This window comes from Bubalus bubalis, chromosome 11 (genome assembly GCF_019923935.1).
Source record: "Bubalus bubalis isolate 160015118507 breed Murrah chromosome 11, NDDB_SH_1, whole genome shotgun sequence".
Lineage (NCBI taxonomy): Eukaryota > Metazoa > Chordata > Mammalia > Artiodactyla > Bovidae > Bubalus > Bubalus bubalis.
Window position 1 is genome coordinate 3,521,926 of NC_059167.1, and position 18,800 is coordinate 3,540,725.

At 44.4% G+C, this 18,800-nt stretch overlaps 1 protein-coding gene across 2 annotated transcripts in view; it reads left to right on the forward strand.

Moving 5' to 3' along the window:
* Positions 1–17,614: 17,614 nt before the first annotated feature.
* The window catches only part of GALC (galactosylceramidase), a 57,234-nt gene continuing 56,048 nt past the window's right edge, over positions 17,615–18,800 (forward strand). For both annotated transcript variants that reach the window (XM_006061465.4, XM_025295139.3), the window contains exon 1: positions 17,615–17,829. In XM_006061465.4, coding sequence (XP_006061527.4) covers positions 17,620–17,829 — 210 coding nt within the window. In that variant the 5' untranslated portion in view covers positions 17,615–17,619. The remainder of the gene's footprint in view (positions 17,830–18,800) is intronic.

Below are 18,800 nucleotides of genomic sequence, written 5' to 3' on the forward strand. Positions count from 1 at the left end.
GTGATGGGAAATATATAGGACCTGGTTCTAATCTCTAAGGGGCTTATCAGTTAGTGAAGGAGATAATAACCACCAAAATGGATAAATACTCCGAGAGGTATAGAAATATAGGATGAGTCATTGGATGTGTGAACTATGGATGTACGAAACAAGAGAAGAGGTTGTAGATGGAATCAGGGTGATCAACATCCTAGGAGAAAAAGAGTAGAGAGAATGGAGATTGGGTGTATAAAGAGCTTTGTATGTATGCTTAGTCGATTTTCCAGGCAGGAATACTGCAGTGGGTTGCCATTTCCTCCTCTAGAGTATCTTCCTGACCCAGGGATCGAACCTGTGTCTCCTCTGTCTCCTGCACAACAGGCCAATTTTTTTTTTTTTTTTTTACTACTGAGCCACTGGGGAAACCCCACATAAAGAGCATATTCATTTCTTAATGGCATGATGGTAGGGCCACAGTAGCCAACTTGGTAAAGATTTTTTTTTTTAAAGATATTAATGGGATTAGGTACATAGTATTTATTATAGAACCACTTTTTCCTTTGATTTTCCTCTTGGAATAGAAGAGTCCATCAGAGATTGCTAAACCATGTTAAAAACCAGGTGAACTGGTTTGAAGGTGAAAGTTGCTCAGTGGTGTCCAACTATTTGGCACCCCATGGACTGTATCCTGCCAGGCTCCTCTCTCCATGGGATTCTTCAGGCCAGAATACTGGAGTGGGTAGCAGTTCCCTTCCAGGGCATCTTCCCAACCCAGGGATTGAACCCAGGTCTCCCACATTGCAGGCAGATTCTTTACCAGCTGAGCCACAAGGGAAGCCCAAGAATACTGGAGTGGGTAGCCTATCCCTTTTCCAGGAGATCTTCCTGACTCAGGAATCGAACCGGGGTCTCCTGCATTCCAGGTGAATTCTTTACCAGCTGAGCTATCAGGGAAGCCCCCTAAGTGGCTTAGACAGATCAATAATTTTATGAAACTTGAAAATTTATTTAAGAAAGATGAGGGTTATTACAATGAAAACTCATGTAGTATATTAAGGTTGACAGTTGCTACCAAATTTGTAAGTGATTTGATGTGAAGTAAAATTAGGTCCTAGAAGTTTTGAGATGTTAAAAAAGTCAGAAACATTATGTTTGAACCCCATTGAATGAACTTTTATTACAAATGAAGGGGAAATTTTTACTTTATAAGGACAGAATTAATTTGAAGTGGAAAAATTTAACTTCATTTTAAAAACTACAATCATGATGATTTGAGTCTGTTCCTGTAAAAGGAGGTTAGATGTTCCTGTTGGTAGAGTTTTTAAAATTTCTGCCCAGAATTGGAAAAGATGACCTTGTGATATAACCAAAAATGTTTTCCCTTGAAGTTATTCAGGATGTAATAGGTGTGCAATGGGTTTCCTATACTTCTTTTGTAGGTCTTTCATTGAAAATAATTAAAGTACTCATTTAGATTTATCAGGTACATTTGCAAAGTAATTTAGCATATACTAACTTAAAAGCAATATAGCATACAGTAACTTAAAAATTCAGAATATCTTCTACTTTTACTGAAATAATGAAAAATGTAAGTACAACACAGAAAATTAATAGTAAGACCCTTCAGTTCAGTTCAGTCACTCAGTTGTGTCCGACTCTTTGCAACCCCATGGACTGCAGCACGCCAGGCCTCCCTGTCCATTACCAACTCCTGGAGTTTACTCAAACTCATGTCCGCTGAGTTGGTGATGCCATCCAACCATCTCATCCTCTGTCGTCCCCTTCTCCTCCTGCCCTCAATCTTTCCCAGCATCAGGGTCTTTCCCAGTGAGTCAGCTCTTCGCTTCAGGTGGCCAAATTATTGGAGCTTCAGCTTCAGCATCAGTCCTTCCAATGAATATTCAGGACTGATTCCGTGTAGGATGGACTGGTTGGATCTCCTTGCCATTCAAGGGACTCTTAAGAGTCTTCTCCAACACTATAGTTCAAAAGCATCAATTCTTCGGTGCTCAGCCTTAAGCCTTTACAAAAATGAAAGCAATGATTTCATTTTCTTATGATTCTAATCCAAAATTTTTGTTCGGCTTCACACATCCACTTATCTGTGGCTTCTATACATGGGTATCTCATGATACTCACAATTTCTTATTTTACCAAAATAACCTACACTTCTGCTTTTAGGGAAATGCTATTTTCACATCCACATGAGGTTTTTATGTATTTTGCTCTTCAAAAGAAAAAAAAAAAAAAAGGATGTTGTTTAAAAACACAAGAAACACAAACTTTCACTTCTGATTAATTAGGAGAAAAACTGTGGCTGCCCTATGCTGAAATTTGTCAATTCCACATTATAAGAGTCTTGAGAACTTTTAAATAACTCTGCTTCTTATTAAGTCCAGGTTTTCTGAAGCCACAGGATGGAGTCCCAGCACTGGCCTGTGGCAGAACTCTTGGACTGCCCGTGGGGAAAACAGGAAGAGTGTGTGGTTCTCCCTGCCTCCAACTTCTCCACAGGGCAGACAGTGCAAGAGCTGAATCTGCTGACGAAGTGTCCTTTGTTGCCACGTTTTCCATTTGGTGCAATTTCACTAGTCAAATCCACAACTCAACGTGGCAGGGAACATTCTGAAATACTGACTTATTTCCCCAGCCCTACTTCCTTTTACCCTATCCCTACCCATCTCCCCGCCCTCCCCTCCCCCCCCCCACACTCAATTAGCCACTTTGAGTGTTTATTGCCTCAAGATAAGGAGTTCTTGGCAGAAAAATATGGAATGGGGGAGGAGAAGACAATCCTGTTTGGAATTTCAAGGGCTTTAGGCAACCTAGGAGAATGGCTCGGTTGGTAAAGAATCTGCCTGCAATGCAGGAGACCCAGGTTCAATCCCTGGACTGGGAAAATCCCCTAGAAAAGGGAATGGAAACCCATTTCCGTATCCTTGCTTGGAGAATTCCATAGACAGAGGAACCTGGTGGGCTACAGTTGCAGAGAGTCAGACACAACTGAGCGGTCAAGCACGGGAAGATGGGCAGGACCGAGAGGCAGACAATCTGCTTGGAAGCGAATCTGTTCAGATAAAGCAAAGCCTCCTGCCCCTGAGAACAGATCTGAGGCTTCTCTGGCCTGATGGGGCTGGGACTTAGGGCTGTGAGAAAGGAAGTCGTGAGAGGTCAGATGTGGTAGCCGGACACAGGGGCCCTGTGTTCTGACTGTGTGTACCCCCTCCCCTGCCAGCCCTGAGGTGGGGTGGGGTGGGGCCACGGTGATTCTGATGAGCTGGGGAGGAGGGTGGACCTGTCTCTCATGTGCAGGGGTAAGTCCAGATGGGAGGCTGTCTCAAGATGACATGTGTGGGCAGCCTGAGCCAGCATCACCAAGTTCCCTGGTGCCTGGCACAGCACAGGCCAGGCACGTGAGGACCACTCAAGTGATGGAAAGCATCGGCCTCCCTTGGTGCTTCCAGTGGCCCAGTGGGTCAGAGAAGAAGCCTGGCTGCCAATGACAGGGGAAAACCCTGCTGAGTCCTGTGTGGGCTCTGCTGACGACCAGGAGGGAGTGAGGACATCCCAGGAGAGGCCAGCATGGGCAGAGGGCAGCAGTGAGGCTCAAGGGTTGAGCTAAATCCCTCCAGCCTTAGCAGCATACAAACTCCCAGGTTCTTACCTGGTGTTACGGGCTGACTTTCAACCCCCTACCTCTCTGCCAAAATCCATATGTTGAGGTCCTGCTCCCTAGTACGTCATAATGTGACTGTATTTGGAGAAAGGCTCTTTAAAGAGGTGACTAAGCTGAGATAAAACTGTTAGTCCAATCTGATTGGTGGTGTCCTTATAAGAAGAGAGATTTGGACTCACAAAGAGACTCCAGGGATGCACATGCATAAAGGAAAGAGCAGGTGAGGACAGGGAGAGAAGGTGGCCATCTGCACACCGAGGGGAGACCTCAGGAGAAACCAGCCCTACCGACACCTCGATCTTGGACTTCCAGCCTCTAGAACCATGAGGAAATAAACGCCGCTTTGTTATAGCAGCTCTAGCAGAGTATAATAAATACAAGTGCAATCCAGAGGAAGAAGAGGTTAGATCCTGAATTGACTGTGAGCAAGCGTCTACCAGTTTCGTAGAATGGGGTGTTAAACGGAATTTTAGTTGAGTTACAGAAAGATAAAGAATATTTTACTTCTTGCATCTCTGATTATGGCCTGAGATTGGAATGCGCATTTTAAGATCAGATGTTTGACCTAAAATGTTTAATTCAGCAAACATTTGTTAAGCCTTTGACTAGCAAAAATATTTTTCTCATTACTTGTCAGGGGGGTTAAAATGTAACTATACGATGACTTTCATTTGAGGGGTTTTGAAAGTTTGGGCTTCCCAGGTGGCGCTAGTAGTAAAAATTCTGCCCGCTGAAGCCAGGAGACTTAAGAGATGCGGGTTCCGTTCCTGGGCAGGGAAGATCCCCTGGAAGAGGGCATGGCAGCCCACTCCAGTATTCTCACCTGGAGAATCCCATGGACAGAGGAGCCTGGCGGGCTACAGTCCATAGGGCAGCAAAGAGTTAGACACGACTGAAGCCTCTTAGTACACACGAGTGAAAGTTTTAGCATCAGGCTTCCTTTCTAAAGATGCAAATATATTACTCGGGTTGGAGGGGAATATTAAGTGGTCAGATAAAACCGTACTCGGCGTCTACACTGACAAAGCTCCCAGGGTCCATTTGCGCCAGTACTTCTCCAAGTGAACTTCTTGGGTTGGCAGTGTTAATGTCATTTCTGAATCTTTGAGAATTACAGTTCTTGGTCTCACCCCAGGCCCAGGGTCAGAAGCTCTGGGGCTGGAGCTCAAAGATGTGTGTTATAAAAAGCCCCCCAAGTGGTTTTGCTACCCCTAAGTTTTGAGAAAAATTGGTGTACAGGATGGTTGCCTGGATAAGAGATGGGGGAGGAGTAGAGAGACAGAGGGAACAGAACCTCTATAAAGGGAAGAGTGTGGAGACACTTTCTGTTCAAATTCTTCCTTAGTTTGGGTACGTTAACCCTATCAGAGAGGAAGAAAGTTTTCCCTGTCCTTCTAGGTTCTTCTGGCTGTTCCAAGAGGGAAACTGACATGAGGCTGAAGCATTGGGTGCTGTTGCCAGGGGCTCTGAAGAGCTCCAGCACCATAGTCCTTTATGTCTCTGCAGAAAGACTTCAGCAAGAAGCAAGGGGATAGATAAGAAGTGATTTATTAGACTTGGACACGTTTGAGGCTTATAAGTAGATGCCCGAGAACTCAGTGGGCTACAGTTTTATAACTGAAAGGAAAGTGGGGAGGGGGAGAAGACCTCCTTTGTCTTTCTTGAGTAGACGTCATGCTTCCATTATCAGCTCCTCCCCCAGGTTGGGCAAGGGAGTTTTCTTGTCCCTACACGGTAAAGCTAAATTCACGAATTATTGTCATTTATGTGTGCAGAGAGCATGTCCTAGAGATCATTCACTTACTGAGCTCACTGGGCAGGGTGTGGGGCTCATGCCACCGCTGTTTTATTGTTTGGGGCAGGGCTGGTACTTCTGCATGGTTTTGTTGCTAAGCAAGCCTGCTTGGTTTTGTGGTTAAACCAACCTGCTTTCAGGAATCACCATTAACTTACAGGGGTCTCCCATATATTTTTCTACATACAATCCCCTAGTGGGATAAACTATTCAATTACCTACTTTGTCCCTTTAATCTGTCCCTATCAAGGTAGGTTAACGGGAAAAAATAAGACAAAAATTTAATAGTATGTATGCATGGGAGAGGCCCAGGAACACTGAGGAACTCACCAAAAATAGCTGAAGTCCTTAAATATTAAACCTTAAATATTATCTTCAGCCAAAGACAAAAGAGGATATTGGGGGCAGTGGTTTGAGACTTCAAAGGGGAGGAAGGTAATTCATATAGAGATGGGAAGGCAAACGTTTGGTAAATAAATGTGTGCTGGTTTACATGGAGACAGTGGAATGTCTCTGATGCCCAGACTCTGCCAAGTTTCCCCCATCACTCTTAGTCCTTATTTGCAGATTTCTCTGGTGATAACTCTATTCTGGGAATAGGCCCTTTATCCAAATTCTTTTAGGCAGTTAAGGGGAAGTGTAACAAGGAAAACTTCCAAACTCTTCTGTTTCTTAAAAATAATCTGTCTAAATCCTTATACCAAAGAGACACATTTCAGGGTGGCAGAATTTGTTCCCTTACAGCTTTATCATCTCTTCATCAGTTCTTAAATTCCACTCTGCATCATTGTGTCATTAGTTCATTTGGTTTTGCCCTTTTAAAAAGCTGAAGCTAATGCAGCCTCTCATTTCAGACTTGTAAATGATTTTGACTTAAAGCTTAAGTCAGAACATAACTATAGTAACAGTTAAAATGGAGACATGTTATCAAACTAAGGACTGGATCTTTAATATCCTAAACATCTCATTATGGTTGTTGTTGCTGTTGTTTTGTCTCTAAGTCGTGTCCAGCTCTTTGTGACATAGCCCGCCAGGCTCCTCTGTCCATGGGATTTCCCAGGCAAGAATACTGGAGTGGGTTGGCATTTCCTTCTCCAGGGGATCTTCTTGATCCAGGGATGGAACCCATATCTCCTGCACTGGCAGGCGGATTCTTTACACTGAGCCACTGTTACCAAGTTAAAGCTCACTCTGCTTGCTGCTTGAGAGGCTGATAAATCTGAGAGACAAGATGTTGAGGCGAGGAATACAACTTTATTTGGAGAGCTGGGTGACTGAAAAGATGGCAGACTAATGTCTCAAAAAAAAAGTCATCTTATGTGGTGCTGGTTGCCAGGTTTTTTTTATGAATCAGAGATAGGGGGAAGATGAGGAAACAAAATAAAAAGACCATTTAACTCTTGCAGATATCTCCTAGAATGGGAGATGTGCTAGTTTCACTTCCTTACAGCCATCTCACAGGTGGTGTGAAATGGAATATTTCCTTCCCTATCCATAGACAAAGAATGCCACAGTCCTTCACAGGGAGGCGGGGCCAGGTTATCTCCCTGAGGCAGGCAATTATGTTTGCCTATAATAACAGAAGTGGCAAGATAAAGGTTAAAGTCCCAGAAGCAGATCCAGTTGTTGTTCAGTCGCGTCCGACTCCTCGCAACCCCAGGGACAGCAGCACACCATGTTTCCCTGTCCTTCACTGTCTCCCAGAGTTTTCGCAAACCCATGTTCATTGAGTCGGTGATGCCACCCAACCATCTCATCCTCTGTCTCCCCCTTTTCCTCCTGTCCTTAATCTTTCCCAGCATCAGGGTCTTTTCCAATGAGTCAGTTCTTCATATCAGGTGGCCAAAGTATTGGAGTTTCAGCTTCAGCATCAGTCCTTCCAAAGAATATTCAGGGTTGATTTCCTTTAGGATGGACTGGTTTGCTCTCCTTACTGTTCAAGGGACTCTCAAGAGTCTTCTCCAGCACCAACTTTTGAGCATCCATTAAGCATCAGTTCTTCAGCGCTCAGCTTTCTTCATGGTCCAACTCTCATAGTTGCACGTGACTACTGGAAAAATCATAGCAGATCCAGTATGAAGTCAAAATTAACCCTACACCACCAGGGAAGCCAAATACCTCTTTAGAAGATCTAACATGTATTTCCTGATGTCTGTAAGTTACAGAAACAAATTTTAATGCATTTGTTATGCTCACTTATTGAAGTAATCAAATTTAGGAAGATGAACTCCAAATAGTTTCCTCAAGTACTGTGGAATGTGCAAAATGATTAGCTTAATTTTTTAAGTCAGGATAATAAATATAATTCCTTGTGGAATTATCTGTTCTGTCCAGTTTGCTTATGCTAGGGATTACCAGATAATCTTTTAAGATTCAGGATCCAAAAACTGTTTCATGAATTCAGGTTTAACCAAGACATGCACTAATATTTATGGAGGTACAATTCAAAGGATAGCGCAGAGAAGGAGGAGAGATGATTGGTAAAAAATTGAGTCAACTGGGGCAAAGGGGCTAGGGACAGAGCGCAGGGAGGATGGGAAGCCAGGTTAGTTGTTATAGGTTCTGCGGCATCAGGACTGGTGAAGGCAGGTTCTGTCACCCAAAGCTGTGAGTCATACCAGGATCCAAAGAATGAACAGAGCAGAGATTATAGTGAAATCCAAGAGTGATGGGAATGCCTGCCATTTTATAGAAAATAATGCTAGAACCTTTATTCCCCTTGATGCTTTTTTTTAGAGGATGTTAAAATATCTTTGCAAATGTGCTGTAATTGGGTAAATCCCTTCTGTTGTTTTATAATACCTCTTTCTATAAAGAAGCCTTCAAAATATTAGTTACTGCAACATTTAAGACTATAGCATATGAGTGGTCTGCTGAAACGCATCATGGGCAAATGCGATCTTAAATATGTTTGCAACATACAGATGGCCAGCAAACACATGAAAAGATGCTCAACATCACTCATTATTAGAGAAATGCAGGTCAAAACTACAATGAGAGATCACCTCATACTGGTCAGAATGGCCACCATTAAACAATCTACAAACAATAAATGCTGGAGAGGGTGTGGAGAAAAGGGAACCTACAGCCTTATTTGGAATGTAAACTGATACAGCCACTATGGAGAACAGAACGGAGTTTCCTTAAGAAACTGAAAATAGAACTACCATATTACCCAGCAATCCCACTCCTGGGCAAATATCCAGAGAAAACCATAATTCAAAAAGATACATGCACTCCAATATTCATTGCAGTGCTATTTATAATAGCCAGGACATAGGAGCAACCTAAATGTCCCCCAGTAGGAGAATGGATAAAGAGGATTTGTACATATATCTGTACATACATACATACAATTCCACATACATGGAATATTATTCAACCATAAAAAAGGATGAAACTGAGCAATTTGCAGTGATGTAAATAAATCTAGAGACTGTCATACAGAGTGAAGTCAGAGAAAAGCTAATATTGTTTAATATCGCTTATATGAGAAATCTAGAAAATGATACAGATGGACTTGTCTGCAAAGCAGAAACAGACACACAGACATAGGGAACAGACATATGGATATGGGGAGGGGAATGGGGTGGGGTGAATTCTGGGAGACTGGTACTGACATACATGCACTGCTATGTCTAAAATAGATAACTATTTTATAATGAGTTATCTATTTTAGACATAGCAGTGCATGTATGTCAGTTCCTACTATAGAGCACGGGGAACTCTACTCAGTGTTCTGTGGTGACCTAAATGGGAAGAAAATCCAAAAAGGAGTGGATACATGTATACGTAGGGATTGCCTAGTGGCTCAGATGGTAAAGAGTCTGCCTGCAATGCAGGAGACCTGGGTTCGATCCCTGGGTCAGAAAGATCCCGTGGAGAAGGAAGTGGCAACCCACTCCAGGATTCTTGCCTGGAGAATCCCATGGATAGAGGAGCCTGGTGGACTCAGTCCATGGGGTCTCAAAGAATTTGACATGGCTGAGTGCACGCACGTGGATACACACACACACACACACACACACAGCTTTGCTGTACAGCAGAAACTACCACAACATTGTAAAGCAACTATATTCCAATAAAATTAGTTTAAAAAAAATAGAGTACATTCACAAATTCTTTGACACTCCTCCTCTCAAGAGGTGGAGCCCGGTTTCCCTCCCCTGGAGTGTGGGCTAGACTTAGTGACTCACTCCTAGCAAATAAAGCAGAAGTGATGCTGCGTTGTTCTGGAGACGAGGTCAGAATAATCCTGTGAATTCCCCCTCAGGCTCTCTCACTTTCTCTTTTTGCTCACTTGGTCTGAGGGAAGTCAGTCTGTGTCGTGAGAACAGGCCCACGTGGCAGGGATCTGAGTGAGCCGACAGCGTTGAATACCCGCCTTGGACGTGAATGTCCAAGCCTCCAGATGACGACAGCGCCTGCTAACGTCGCTCCTGCAGCGTCACGAGGGGCCCTGAGCGGCACCACCAGCCAAGGTGACCCGAGGTCCCTGCCTGCAGAAACTGAGATGGACTAAATATTTATCACCTTCCCTCATAGCTCAGTCGGCAAAGAATCTGCCTGGAATGCAGGAGATTCCTGGGTTGGGAAGATGCCCTGGAGAAGGAAATGGCAACCCACTTCAGTGTTCTTGCCTAGGAAATCCCACGGACAGAAGGAGCCTGGCATGTTACAGTCCATGAGGTTGCAAAAGAGTCAGAAGCGACTTAGCAACAACAATCTGTATAAAATACAAGTCTACATTTTTGAAAACTTCTTATAAAAAAACCTGCAAAATGTTTTATTGATATATTTTTATATTGACTGCATTTTTATCAACAATACTTTGGGTTTTTGTTTTTATTTAGTTGCTGTGTCCAACTCTTTTGTGACCCCCATGAATATGGAGGTAAATAAATGTTAATCAAAATTAATCTCATATGCTTTTTTTGGTCAACTTTTTTTTGGCTTCTAGAAAATTTCAATTTATATATACATATTTTGCCTTCTATTTATTGGACAGAATTGTACTAGATGTTTAAAAAAAAACTTCTGAGCCATGGGTATTGTTATTTTTTTCATGCCTAAGACTTGAAATTAGGTGGACTCTAGAATTCATACCCTGGCAGGAGTGCAGAAAAGATACTGACAATCCAAAGACGAATAGATGTATCATGGGTGACACAGAGGGGGACAGCAAAACCTCCTGGAGTTCTTCATTTGAACTAATCCACGCATTAATGTGGATTCCCAGGTGGCACTAGTGGCAAGGAACCAGCCCGCCAACGCGAGAGACCTGAGACACAGGTGCGACCCCTGGGGCAGGAAGACCCTCTGCAGGAGGGCATGGCAACCCACTCCAGTATTCTTTCCTGGAGACTCCCATAGACAGAGGAGCCTAGTGGGCTACAGTCCATGGGGTTGCAAAGAGTCGCACGTAACTCAAGTGACTTAGCACACACCACATGCATTAACAATTACCAACAAAAGAACTACACAGGGTGAAGGCAGTGTTTAAAGTGGGGGAAATGCAGATATAGAGGCTGAGAATTCTTTGTGGTGATCATTTCCAATCTCATTATAACCTGTTGTATCAGTCAGGGTTCTTTGCTGCGGGCATAAGCATCTGAATGCAGAGTTCCAAAGAATAGCAAGAAGAGATAAGAAAGCCTTCCTCAGCGATCAGTGCAAAGAAATAGAGGAAAACAACAGAATGGGAAAGACTAGAGATCTCTTCAAGAAAATTAGAGATACCAAGGGAACATTTCATGCAAAGATGGGCTCGATAAGGGACAGAAATGGTATGGACCTAACAGAAGCAGAAGATACTAAGAAAAGGTGGCAAGAATACACAGAAGAACTGTACAAAAAAGATCTTCATGACCCAGATAATCATGATGGTGTGATCACTGACCTAGAGCCAGACATCCTGGAATGCGAAGTCAAGTGGGCCTTAGAAAGCATCACTACGAACAAAGCTAGTGGAGGTGATGGAATTCCAGTGGAGCTATTTCAAATCCTGAAAGATGATGCTGTGAAAGTGCTGCACTCAATATGCCAGCAAATTTGGAAAACTCAGCAGTGGCCACAGGACTGGAAAAGGTCAGTTTTCATTCCAATCCCAAAGAAATGCCAAAGAATGCTCAAACTACTGCACAATTGCACTCACCTCACACGCAAGCAAAGTAATGCTCAAAATTCTCCAAGCCAGGCTTCAGCAATATGTGAACTGTGAACTTCCTTATGTTCAAGCTGGATTTAGAAAAGGCAGAGGAACCAGAGATCAAATTGCCAACATCTGCTGGATCGTGGAAAAAGCAAGAGAGTTCCAGAAAAACATCTATTTCTGCTTTATTGACTATGCCAAAGCCTTTGACTCTGTGGATCACAATGAAGTGTGGAAAATTCTGAAAGAGATGGGAATACCAGACCACCTGATCTGCCTCTTGAGAAACCTTTATGCGGGTCAGGAAGCAACAGTTAGAACTGGACATGGAACAACAGACTGGTTCCAAATAGGAAAAGGAGTACGTCAAGGCTGTATATTGTCACTTTGCTTATTTAACTTATATGCAGAGTTCATCACGAGAAACGCTGGGCTGGAAGATGCACGGGCTGGAAGAAGCACAAGCTGGAATCAAGATTGCCAGGAGAAATATCAATAACCTCAGATATGCAGATGACACCACCCTTATGGCAGAAAGTGAAAAGCAACTTAAAAGCCTCTTAATGAAAGTGAAAGAGAAGAGTGAAAAAGTTGTCTTAAAACTCAAGATTCAGAAAACGAAGATCATGGCATCTGGTCCCATCACTTCATGGGAAATAGACGGGGAAACAGTGGAAACAGTGTCAAACTTTATTTTTTTGGGCTCCAAAATCACTGCAGATGGTGACTGCAGCCATGAAATTAAAAGACGCTTACTCCTTGGAAGGAAAGTTATGACCAACCTAGATAGCATATTGAAAAGCAGAGACATTACTTTGCCAACAAAGGTCCATCTAGTCAAGGCTACGGTTTTTCCAGTGGTCGTGTATGGATGTGAGAGTTGGACTGTGAAGAAGGCTGAGCGCCGAAGAATTGATGCTTTTGAACTGTGGTGTTGGAGAAGACTCTTGAGAGTCCCTTGGACTGCAAGGAGATCCAACCAGTCCATTCTGAAGGAGATCAGCCCTGGGTGTTCTTTGGGAGGAATGATGCTAAAGCTGAAGCTCCAGTACTTTGGCCATCTCATGCGAAGTGTTGACTCATTTGAAAAGATTCTGATGCTGGGAGGGACTGGGGGCAGGAGGAAAAGGGGACAACAGAGGATGAGATGACTGGATGGCATCACCGACTCGAAGGACATGAGTCTGAGTGAACTCCGGGAGTTGGTGATGGACAGGGAGGCCTGGTGTGCTGCAATTCATGGGGTCGCAAGGAGTCAGACACGACTGAGCGACTGAACTGCGCAAAAAAATGAAAGACTTAGAAATCGAGATATGGCACAGAATTGCTGCTGAGGCTGCAGAATCAGCCTTGTAAAATGGGCTCCTGGCAAAGGACCAGAAGGGTAGCTCACTCCATCCTGCCTGAGCCCTTAGGATGGCGCTCCTCCCCCTACTACCCTGGGGACTTCGGTCCCTCTGGGGCGCCTCTAGCACCGCCTCCTTTGGACTCTGCTCCGGGCTGCTTTCTCAGAGGCCTGTACATTGAATCGCACTTCCAAGAACAAAGTCCCAGGTTTGGGGAACTGACTGAAGGGTCCTGGTCACTGGGGCTCCAGAGCTTACGTGCTGAGGGTGAGAAGAGGGACGGTGCGGTGCCTTAACTCCTGAAGGAGGTGGGATCTGCCTCCCACCAAGACTCATACAATGGGGGATCAGCCACACACAGGAAGACACGGATTTGGATGACCGTAGACAACAAAATTCAAAGCAGTACAAAGACAGGAAGAATCCTTTCCCTCAACACTGTCTTGGTTCTGTGGAGAGCAGTAAACTCAAGAGTTATGTTCTAGTTAAATTTATATCCCATTGATGTTATTGTTCATATAATACACCCTTCAATATCTTGTAGTATATGATCATTCTTCTAAGTGTTATATAAATATTAATTCAGCTAAATTTCATATTAACAGTTCTACCATTACTATTTATGGATGGTTAAACTGAAGCCTGAAGAATGTAAAGAAACCTGGCCGAAATCACACAACTAACAGGTGGAAGGAGAGATCTGAAGCTATGTTGTCTGGCTCCTGGGCTGATTGTACTGGCTTGACTACCCTACCACAGTGCTTCTTATTCTAGCAGTTTTTATCTGTAGTTATACTTAAGAAAATGTTTAGTAAACAATACATAATTTATTCCATTATGTGGATTCTGTCCATTGAACTATTTTTACTGTCTTTGTATAAAACCCTGAGTTAACTGAGAGAAGTCATAGAACAAGGACTGATGTAATTAACAGCTGAAATCAAAAAACTTATGCAAAAGTTGTAAAGATCAGATAAATGGCAGATGTTACAGGATAGTTCATGAAAAGAGAATACTTCATAATTTGACCCTGGTGGACTCTTTAAGAAATGCTTCCAAATTATCTAGAAGTAATTTTTTTCTTATCCTCTTATATGATTATTTAGTGACTTTCCTAAAAATCAAACTTTTATTTTGTTGTGTCAAGATATTAAGTCTTATACAGACCCCAAGTTATACAGGAATTTGCCTGTATTTTCTAATAGAACTTTTAGGTTTCCATTTTTTAAAAACACATTTAGAGCTTTATCCATTTGGCGGTTATACTTAGATGTGGTATGAGGCATAGATCAAAAGTTTGATCTTTCTTTCAATATCACGTTTTTAAAAGCCCATCTTTCTCAGTGATTTGAGGTACCATCACACCAGTGATTTCTGTTTAAGTTCAATTTAAGTTTAATTTCTGCTAAGTTCAACATATATACTGAGTACCCACCATGGGTTGCACACTGCTGCACTTAAGTACAAAGAAGACGACTTGGCATGTAGCCTTGAATTTCTGGCAGCCTAATTCAGAGTCCTAAAAGTAAAACCATTTCTGAAAGTGAGACAGCAGACTTTATCAGCAACGTTCCATCTTTTAGACAAGATTGCGCTCACTTTCCTCAAGAGATCATCTGATTTGATCACATTTTCACTTTAGAAAACTGAGAAATTTGCTGGGGCTGAAGTGCAGTTTGACACTCAGAAACACTGTTTATTTAAGAGAAAAACTCCTTATTTTTAAAACTCATCTGACTTTTGAGAACTGAGAGACCCTCTTTTCTTACTGCCTGGTATATTTCAGGGATCCCAATAAAAGAGAAGGGAAGCCGAACACACCATCACTTACTTGTCTGGTAACTGCTGTTTCCCTCTATTTCACATCTTCAACAAGTAGCAGTGCTGTGCCCAGCAGTCCAAGTATCTCTTTCTTAGCTTGCACTTACTGCTTTTTTATTAGAAACTTTCTTGACTAATGGTTTCCTGAGCATAAATGAGAAATTTGAAAGAAGAGATGTTTTCCCTGATAAGGAATTACTTTGGTTATGAACTAACAGGAACTAGTTGTACACCTTTTCTGTTAAACATCCTGGTCCTCTTTCCCAGCTATTGCACACTGCACAAATATTTATAGGGTGCCTCCCAAATACAAGGTACACCGGTGCACTACAGGATGACATACGCTGGGTTCCGATTTCCAACTTCCCAATTTTGCTTGTATGGTGTTTTCCCTCTATTTTCACCTTGGTACTTCCCTTCTGGTTACATTATTGTGCATATGTTTTAGGGCTTTCCCTGTGGCTCAGCTGGCAAAGAACCTGCCTGTCAATGCTGCAGATGCATGTAGACTCGGGTTCAATCCCTGGGTCAGGAAGATGCCTGGAGAGGGAAACTGCAACCTGCTCCAGTATTCTTGCCTGGAAGCTCCCATGGACAGAGCTACAGTCCATGGGGTTGCAGTGCATATCACAGATACAAAATCTCAGGGTTGATAGGAAGCTTAACATTTACTTATCAACCACGTCTGGCATCCACTGGTGCGCCAACCCATGTTTAAAATTTTATTAGAACAGATGGATCAGCGTTCTGGGAAGAGAAATCCATGGCACTTGAATAGCTACACCCTTGAATACAGCATAATCACACAGAATGATGACTGTAAGGAACGTAGGTCAGATAAGTGCTGTAAGAAAACAGAGCACATGAAAGAGAACAAGTGACAACATACAGGGAACTATGTAACTTATCATCCAAGCCAGAACATTTTTGAGGGTCAAAGGGACACTATTAATAATTGGATTAGGACATTAGACACCAACTGGGAGTGTTTGGTAATAGTAGATCGACAGTAACTTAGGGAAATGTTAAGAGTAAGCATACTGTCCACTATGAACGTACAGATATCCTTAAGGGCCTGATGAGTGTGATTACGGTACTGCTCAGATAAACTTTTCCTCTTATTGTAATTGTAATCTTGACACTTACATTTAGGTTTGAAGTAAAGGGGCAAAAAACTCAGATTCCAAATAGAACCCTGTAGACAAAGGCTCCCTCAGCCTAAATAGCCTTTGGGTTGTCTCCCTGCCATTTTGCAGTATCCCAGGTTTGCGCAGGCACTGATAACCAACTCCATGGCTTTGTCTAGGGAGATATTGGGCTCAGAGATATTTTCTCTGCAGTCTCTCAGTAGTCTTTCCAATTTGCTTCAATGCCAAGGAAATCAGACATTTCAGCTCAGTGCCAGACGTGAAAGGGATCCCAGCACAATTCACAACTTTCCTACCAATTTAGGGGTATCTGCTGGGAACCATTTCAACTGGCAGCGGAAAGTACCCTACGCAGCCACACAGTAGGTACCAGGATGAATTACCTCGTCAGCTAACACTTGCTATGTGGGTGAAACTTTCAGCTCGGATTTACTGCGTTGTCTGTTTCCTTGTTTGTATGCCATTTAATTATTTTTAATTGTTTGTATGCCTCCTGCGGCTGGTCTTCTTGTTTCCTCTTACATAACGCGGAAACTCAGGCTCAGGAAGCTAAGTGATCCACTGGAGGTGACAGCTAAATGGGGTCTAAGACAGAGGCTGCGAGCTGGGTCCTCTTTCTAGTTCAGCCACCGACTGGCACATAGTACAAATGCCCTGAGAGGCTTCAGTTCAGTTCAGGCACTCAGGCGTGTCACACTCTTTGTGACCCCATGGACTGCAGCACGCCAGGCCTCCCTGTCCATCACCAGCTCCCGGAATCCACTCAAACCCATGTCCATTGAGTAGGTGATACCATCGAACCATCTCATCTTCTGTTGCCCCCTTCTCCTCCTGCCTTCAATCTTTCCCAGCATCAGGGTCTTTTCCAATAAGTCAGTTTTTCCCATCAGTTGGCCAAAGTATTGGAGCTTCAGCTTCAGCATCAGTCCTTTCAATGAACATTCAGGACTAATTTCCTTTAGGATTCACTGGTTGGATCTCCTTGCAGTCCAAGGGACTCGCAAGAGTCTTCTCCAACACCAGAGTTCAAAAGCATCAATTCTTTGGGGTTCAGCTTTATCTATAGTCCAACTCTCACATCCATACACAACCACTGGAAAAACCAGAGCCTTGACTAGAGGGACCTTTGTTGACAAAGTAACGTCTCTGCTTTTCAAAATGCTGTCTAGGCTGGTCATAATTTTCTTCCAAGGAGCAAATGTCTTTTAATTTCATGGCTGCAGTCACCATCTGCATTGATTTTGGAGCCACACACCGCCCTCCCCCCCCCCCCCCCCCCCGCCCCAGAATGAAAGTCTGTCACGGTTTTCATTGTTTCCCCTGTTTGCCCATCTGCTTGCCATGAAGTGATGGGACTGGATGCCATGATCTCAGTTTTCTGAATGTTGATGCTTGGGGAGGTCCATGGTAAGCCATTCACTGCACGACTCCCTTGGCTTTGGATAGCCATCTTTTTCTTCGATAAAATGCTCCAATAGGTGATGCCAGAGGCGGGGCACCGAAGTGACAAACGCGGAAACCCGCAGTCAAACCCTGACGTAGAGCCCGCTAGAAAAGGCTCGCTCCCCACCCCCCACAACACGAAGGCGGCTGCGTCAGCGACCCGCAGCCCACACTCAACATGGCGGCGGCGGCACCCGCGGCCTCCTGCCCTTCTCCATCATGGCGGCGACCGGACCCGCCTCCCTGGGCGCCCGAGTCATATGACCTGTCACACAATGGCTGAGCGCCTAATTCAGGCCTCCTGGCAACGCCGGGCGAAAGCCATGACGGCCGCCGCGGGTTTGGCGGGCCAAGCCGCGGTGCCCCTGCTGCTGTGCGCGCTGCTGGCACCCAGCGGCGCGTACGTGCTCGACGACTCCGAGGGGCTGGGCCGGGAGTTCGACGGCATCGGAGCTGTCAGCGGCGGCGGGGTGAGGAACGGGAGCGGGGCGAGGGGCGTCCGGTCCCGCCCCGTCCCACAAGCCCCCGCGGCGCGGCCCCAGCGTTTCGACGCGCGCGCGTCGCCGCCTGAGGCGGGCGCCGGTCCGTGGCTGCTTCGACGCCGCGGCCGCGCGGCTGGATCCCGCGTTCGTTGGTTTAAGATGACCCCATAGAGACGGTTAGGTTAAACAGATGAGGGTCCGGAGGTCCACCGACTAAGTGACAGGTCTAGATAGTGACAGGGCGGGGGGCTCAAATCCTTCCTCAACTTGAGCACGGGGCCTGAGGGGAAGGGTCTCTTCAGAGGGCACTCCGGGAGGGTCGCTCCAGAGATGGCGAGGGGCCGGAGGAGCGTCCGTCCGCCGAAGAGGATGCCCCTGAGGGATGTTTTGACTGCGCTTGTTATTTTTGGGTGGGGGGTCGGAAAGTCCTGGACAAAGACTGCAGCTTGCGGTTGGGCTCTTTCCAAGGGGGCAGGCATCCCATAGGTTTTGTTTAAAGGGACGACAGGTGCCTCAGGTCCTCTTTAGGAAGGTGAGAAGCCAGAAACGGGCTTTTTAAAGTCTTTTTTTCTAATATCAGGCCACGCCAGTATCAGCTGATACTCTCGGACTGTTTTGCCCTCGGATGGCAAAGGCCTAAGGGGGTGGGGTGAGTTGCCCGCTGGAAGAGGCCTCGTTGGTGGCTGTTGATGTGTGCGAAGAGAGGGAAACGTTCAGGTGCACAAGAAATCACCTGGTCTGTCTGTAAACGCCGACTCTGGCGTGGGGCCTGAGAATCTGCATTTTAACAAAGGCACCAATTGATTCTCGTCGTAGGTATTGAGAGAACTTTTTTATTGATTCAAGGACCTCTGGAGCAAGCTTGTTTTCTTTCTTTTTTTTTTTTTTAATGAATTTTTAACTTTAGAAATCGTTTTAGATTTACAGAAAAATTGACAAGACCATACAGAGTTGTCATA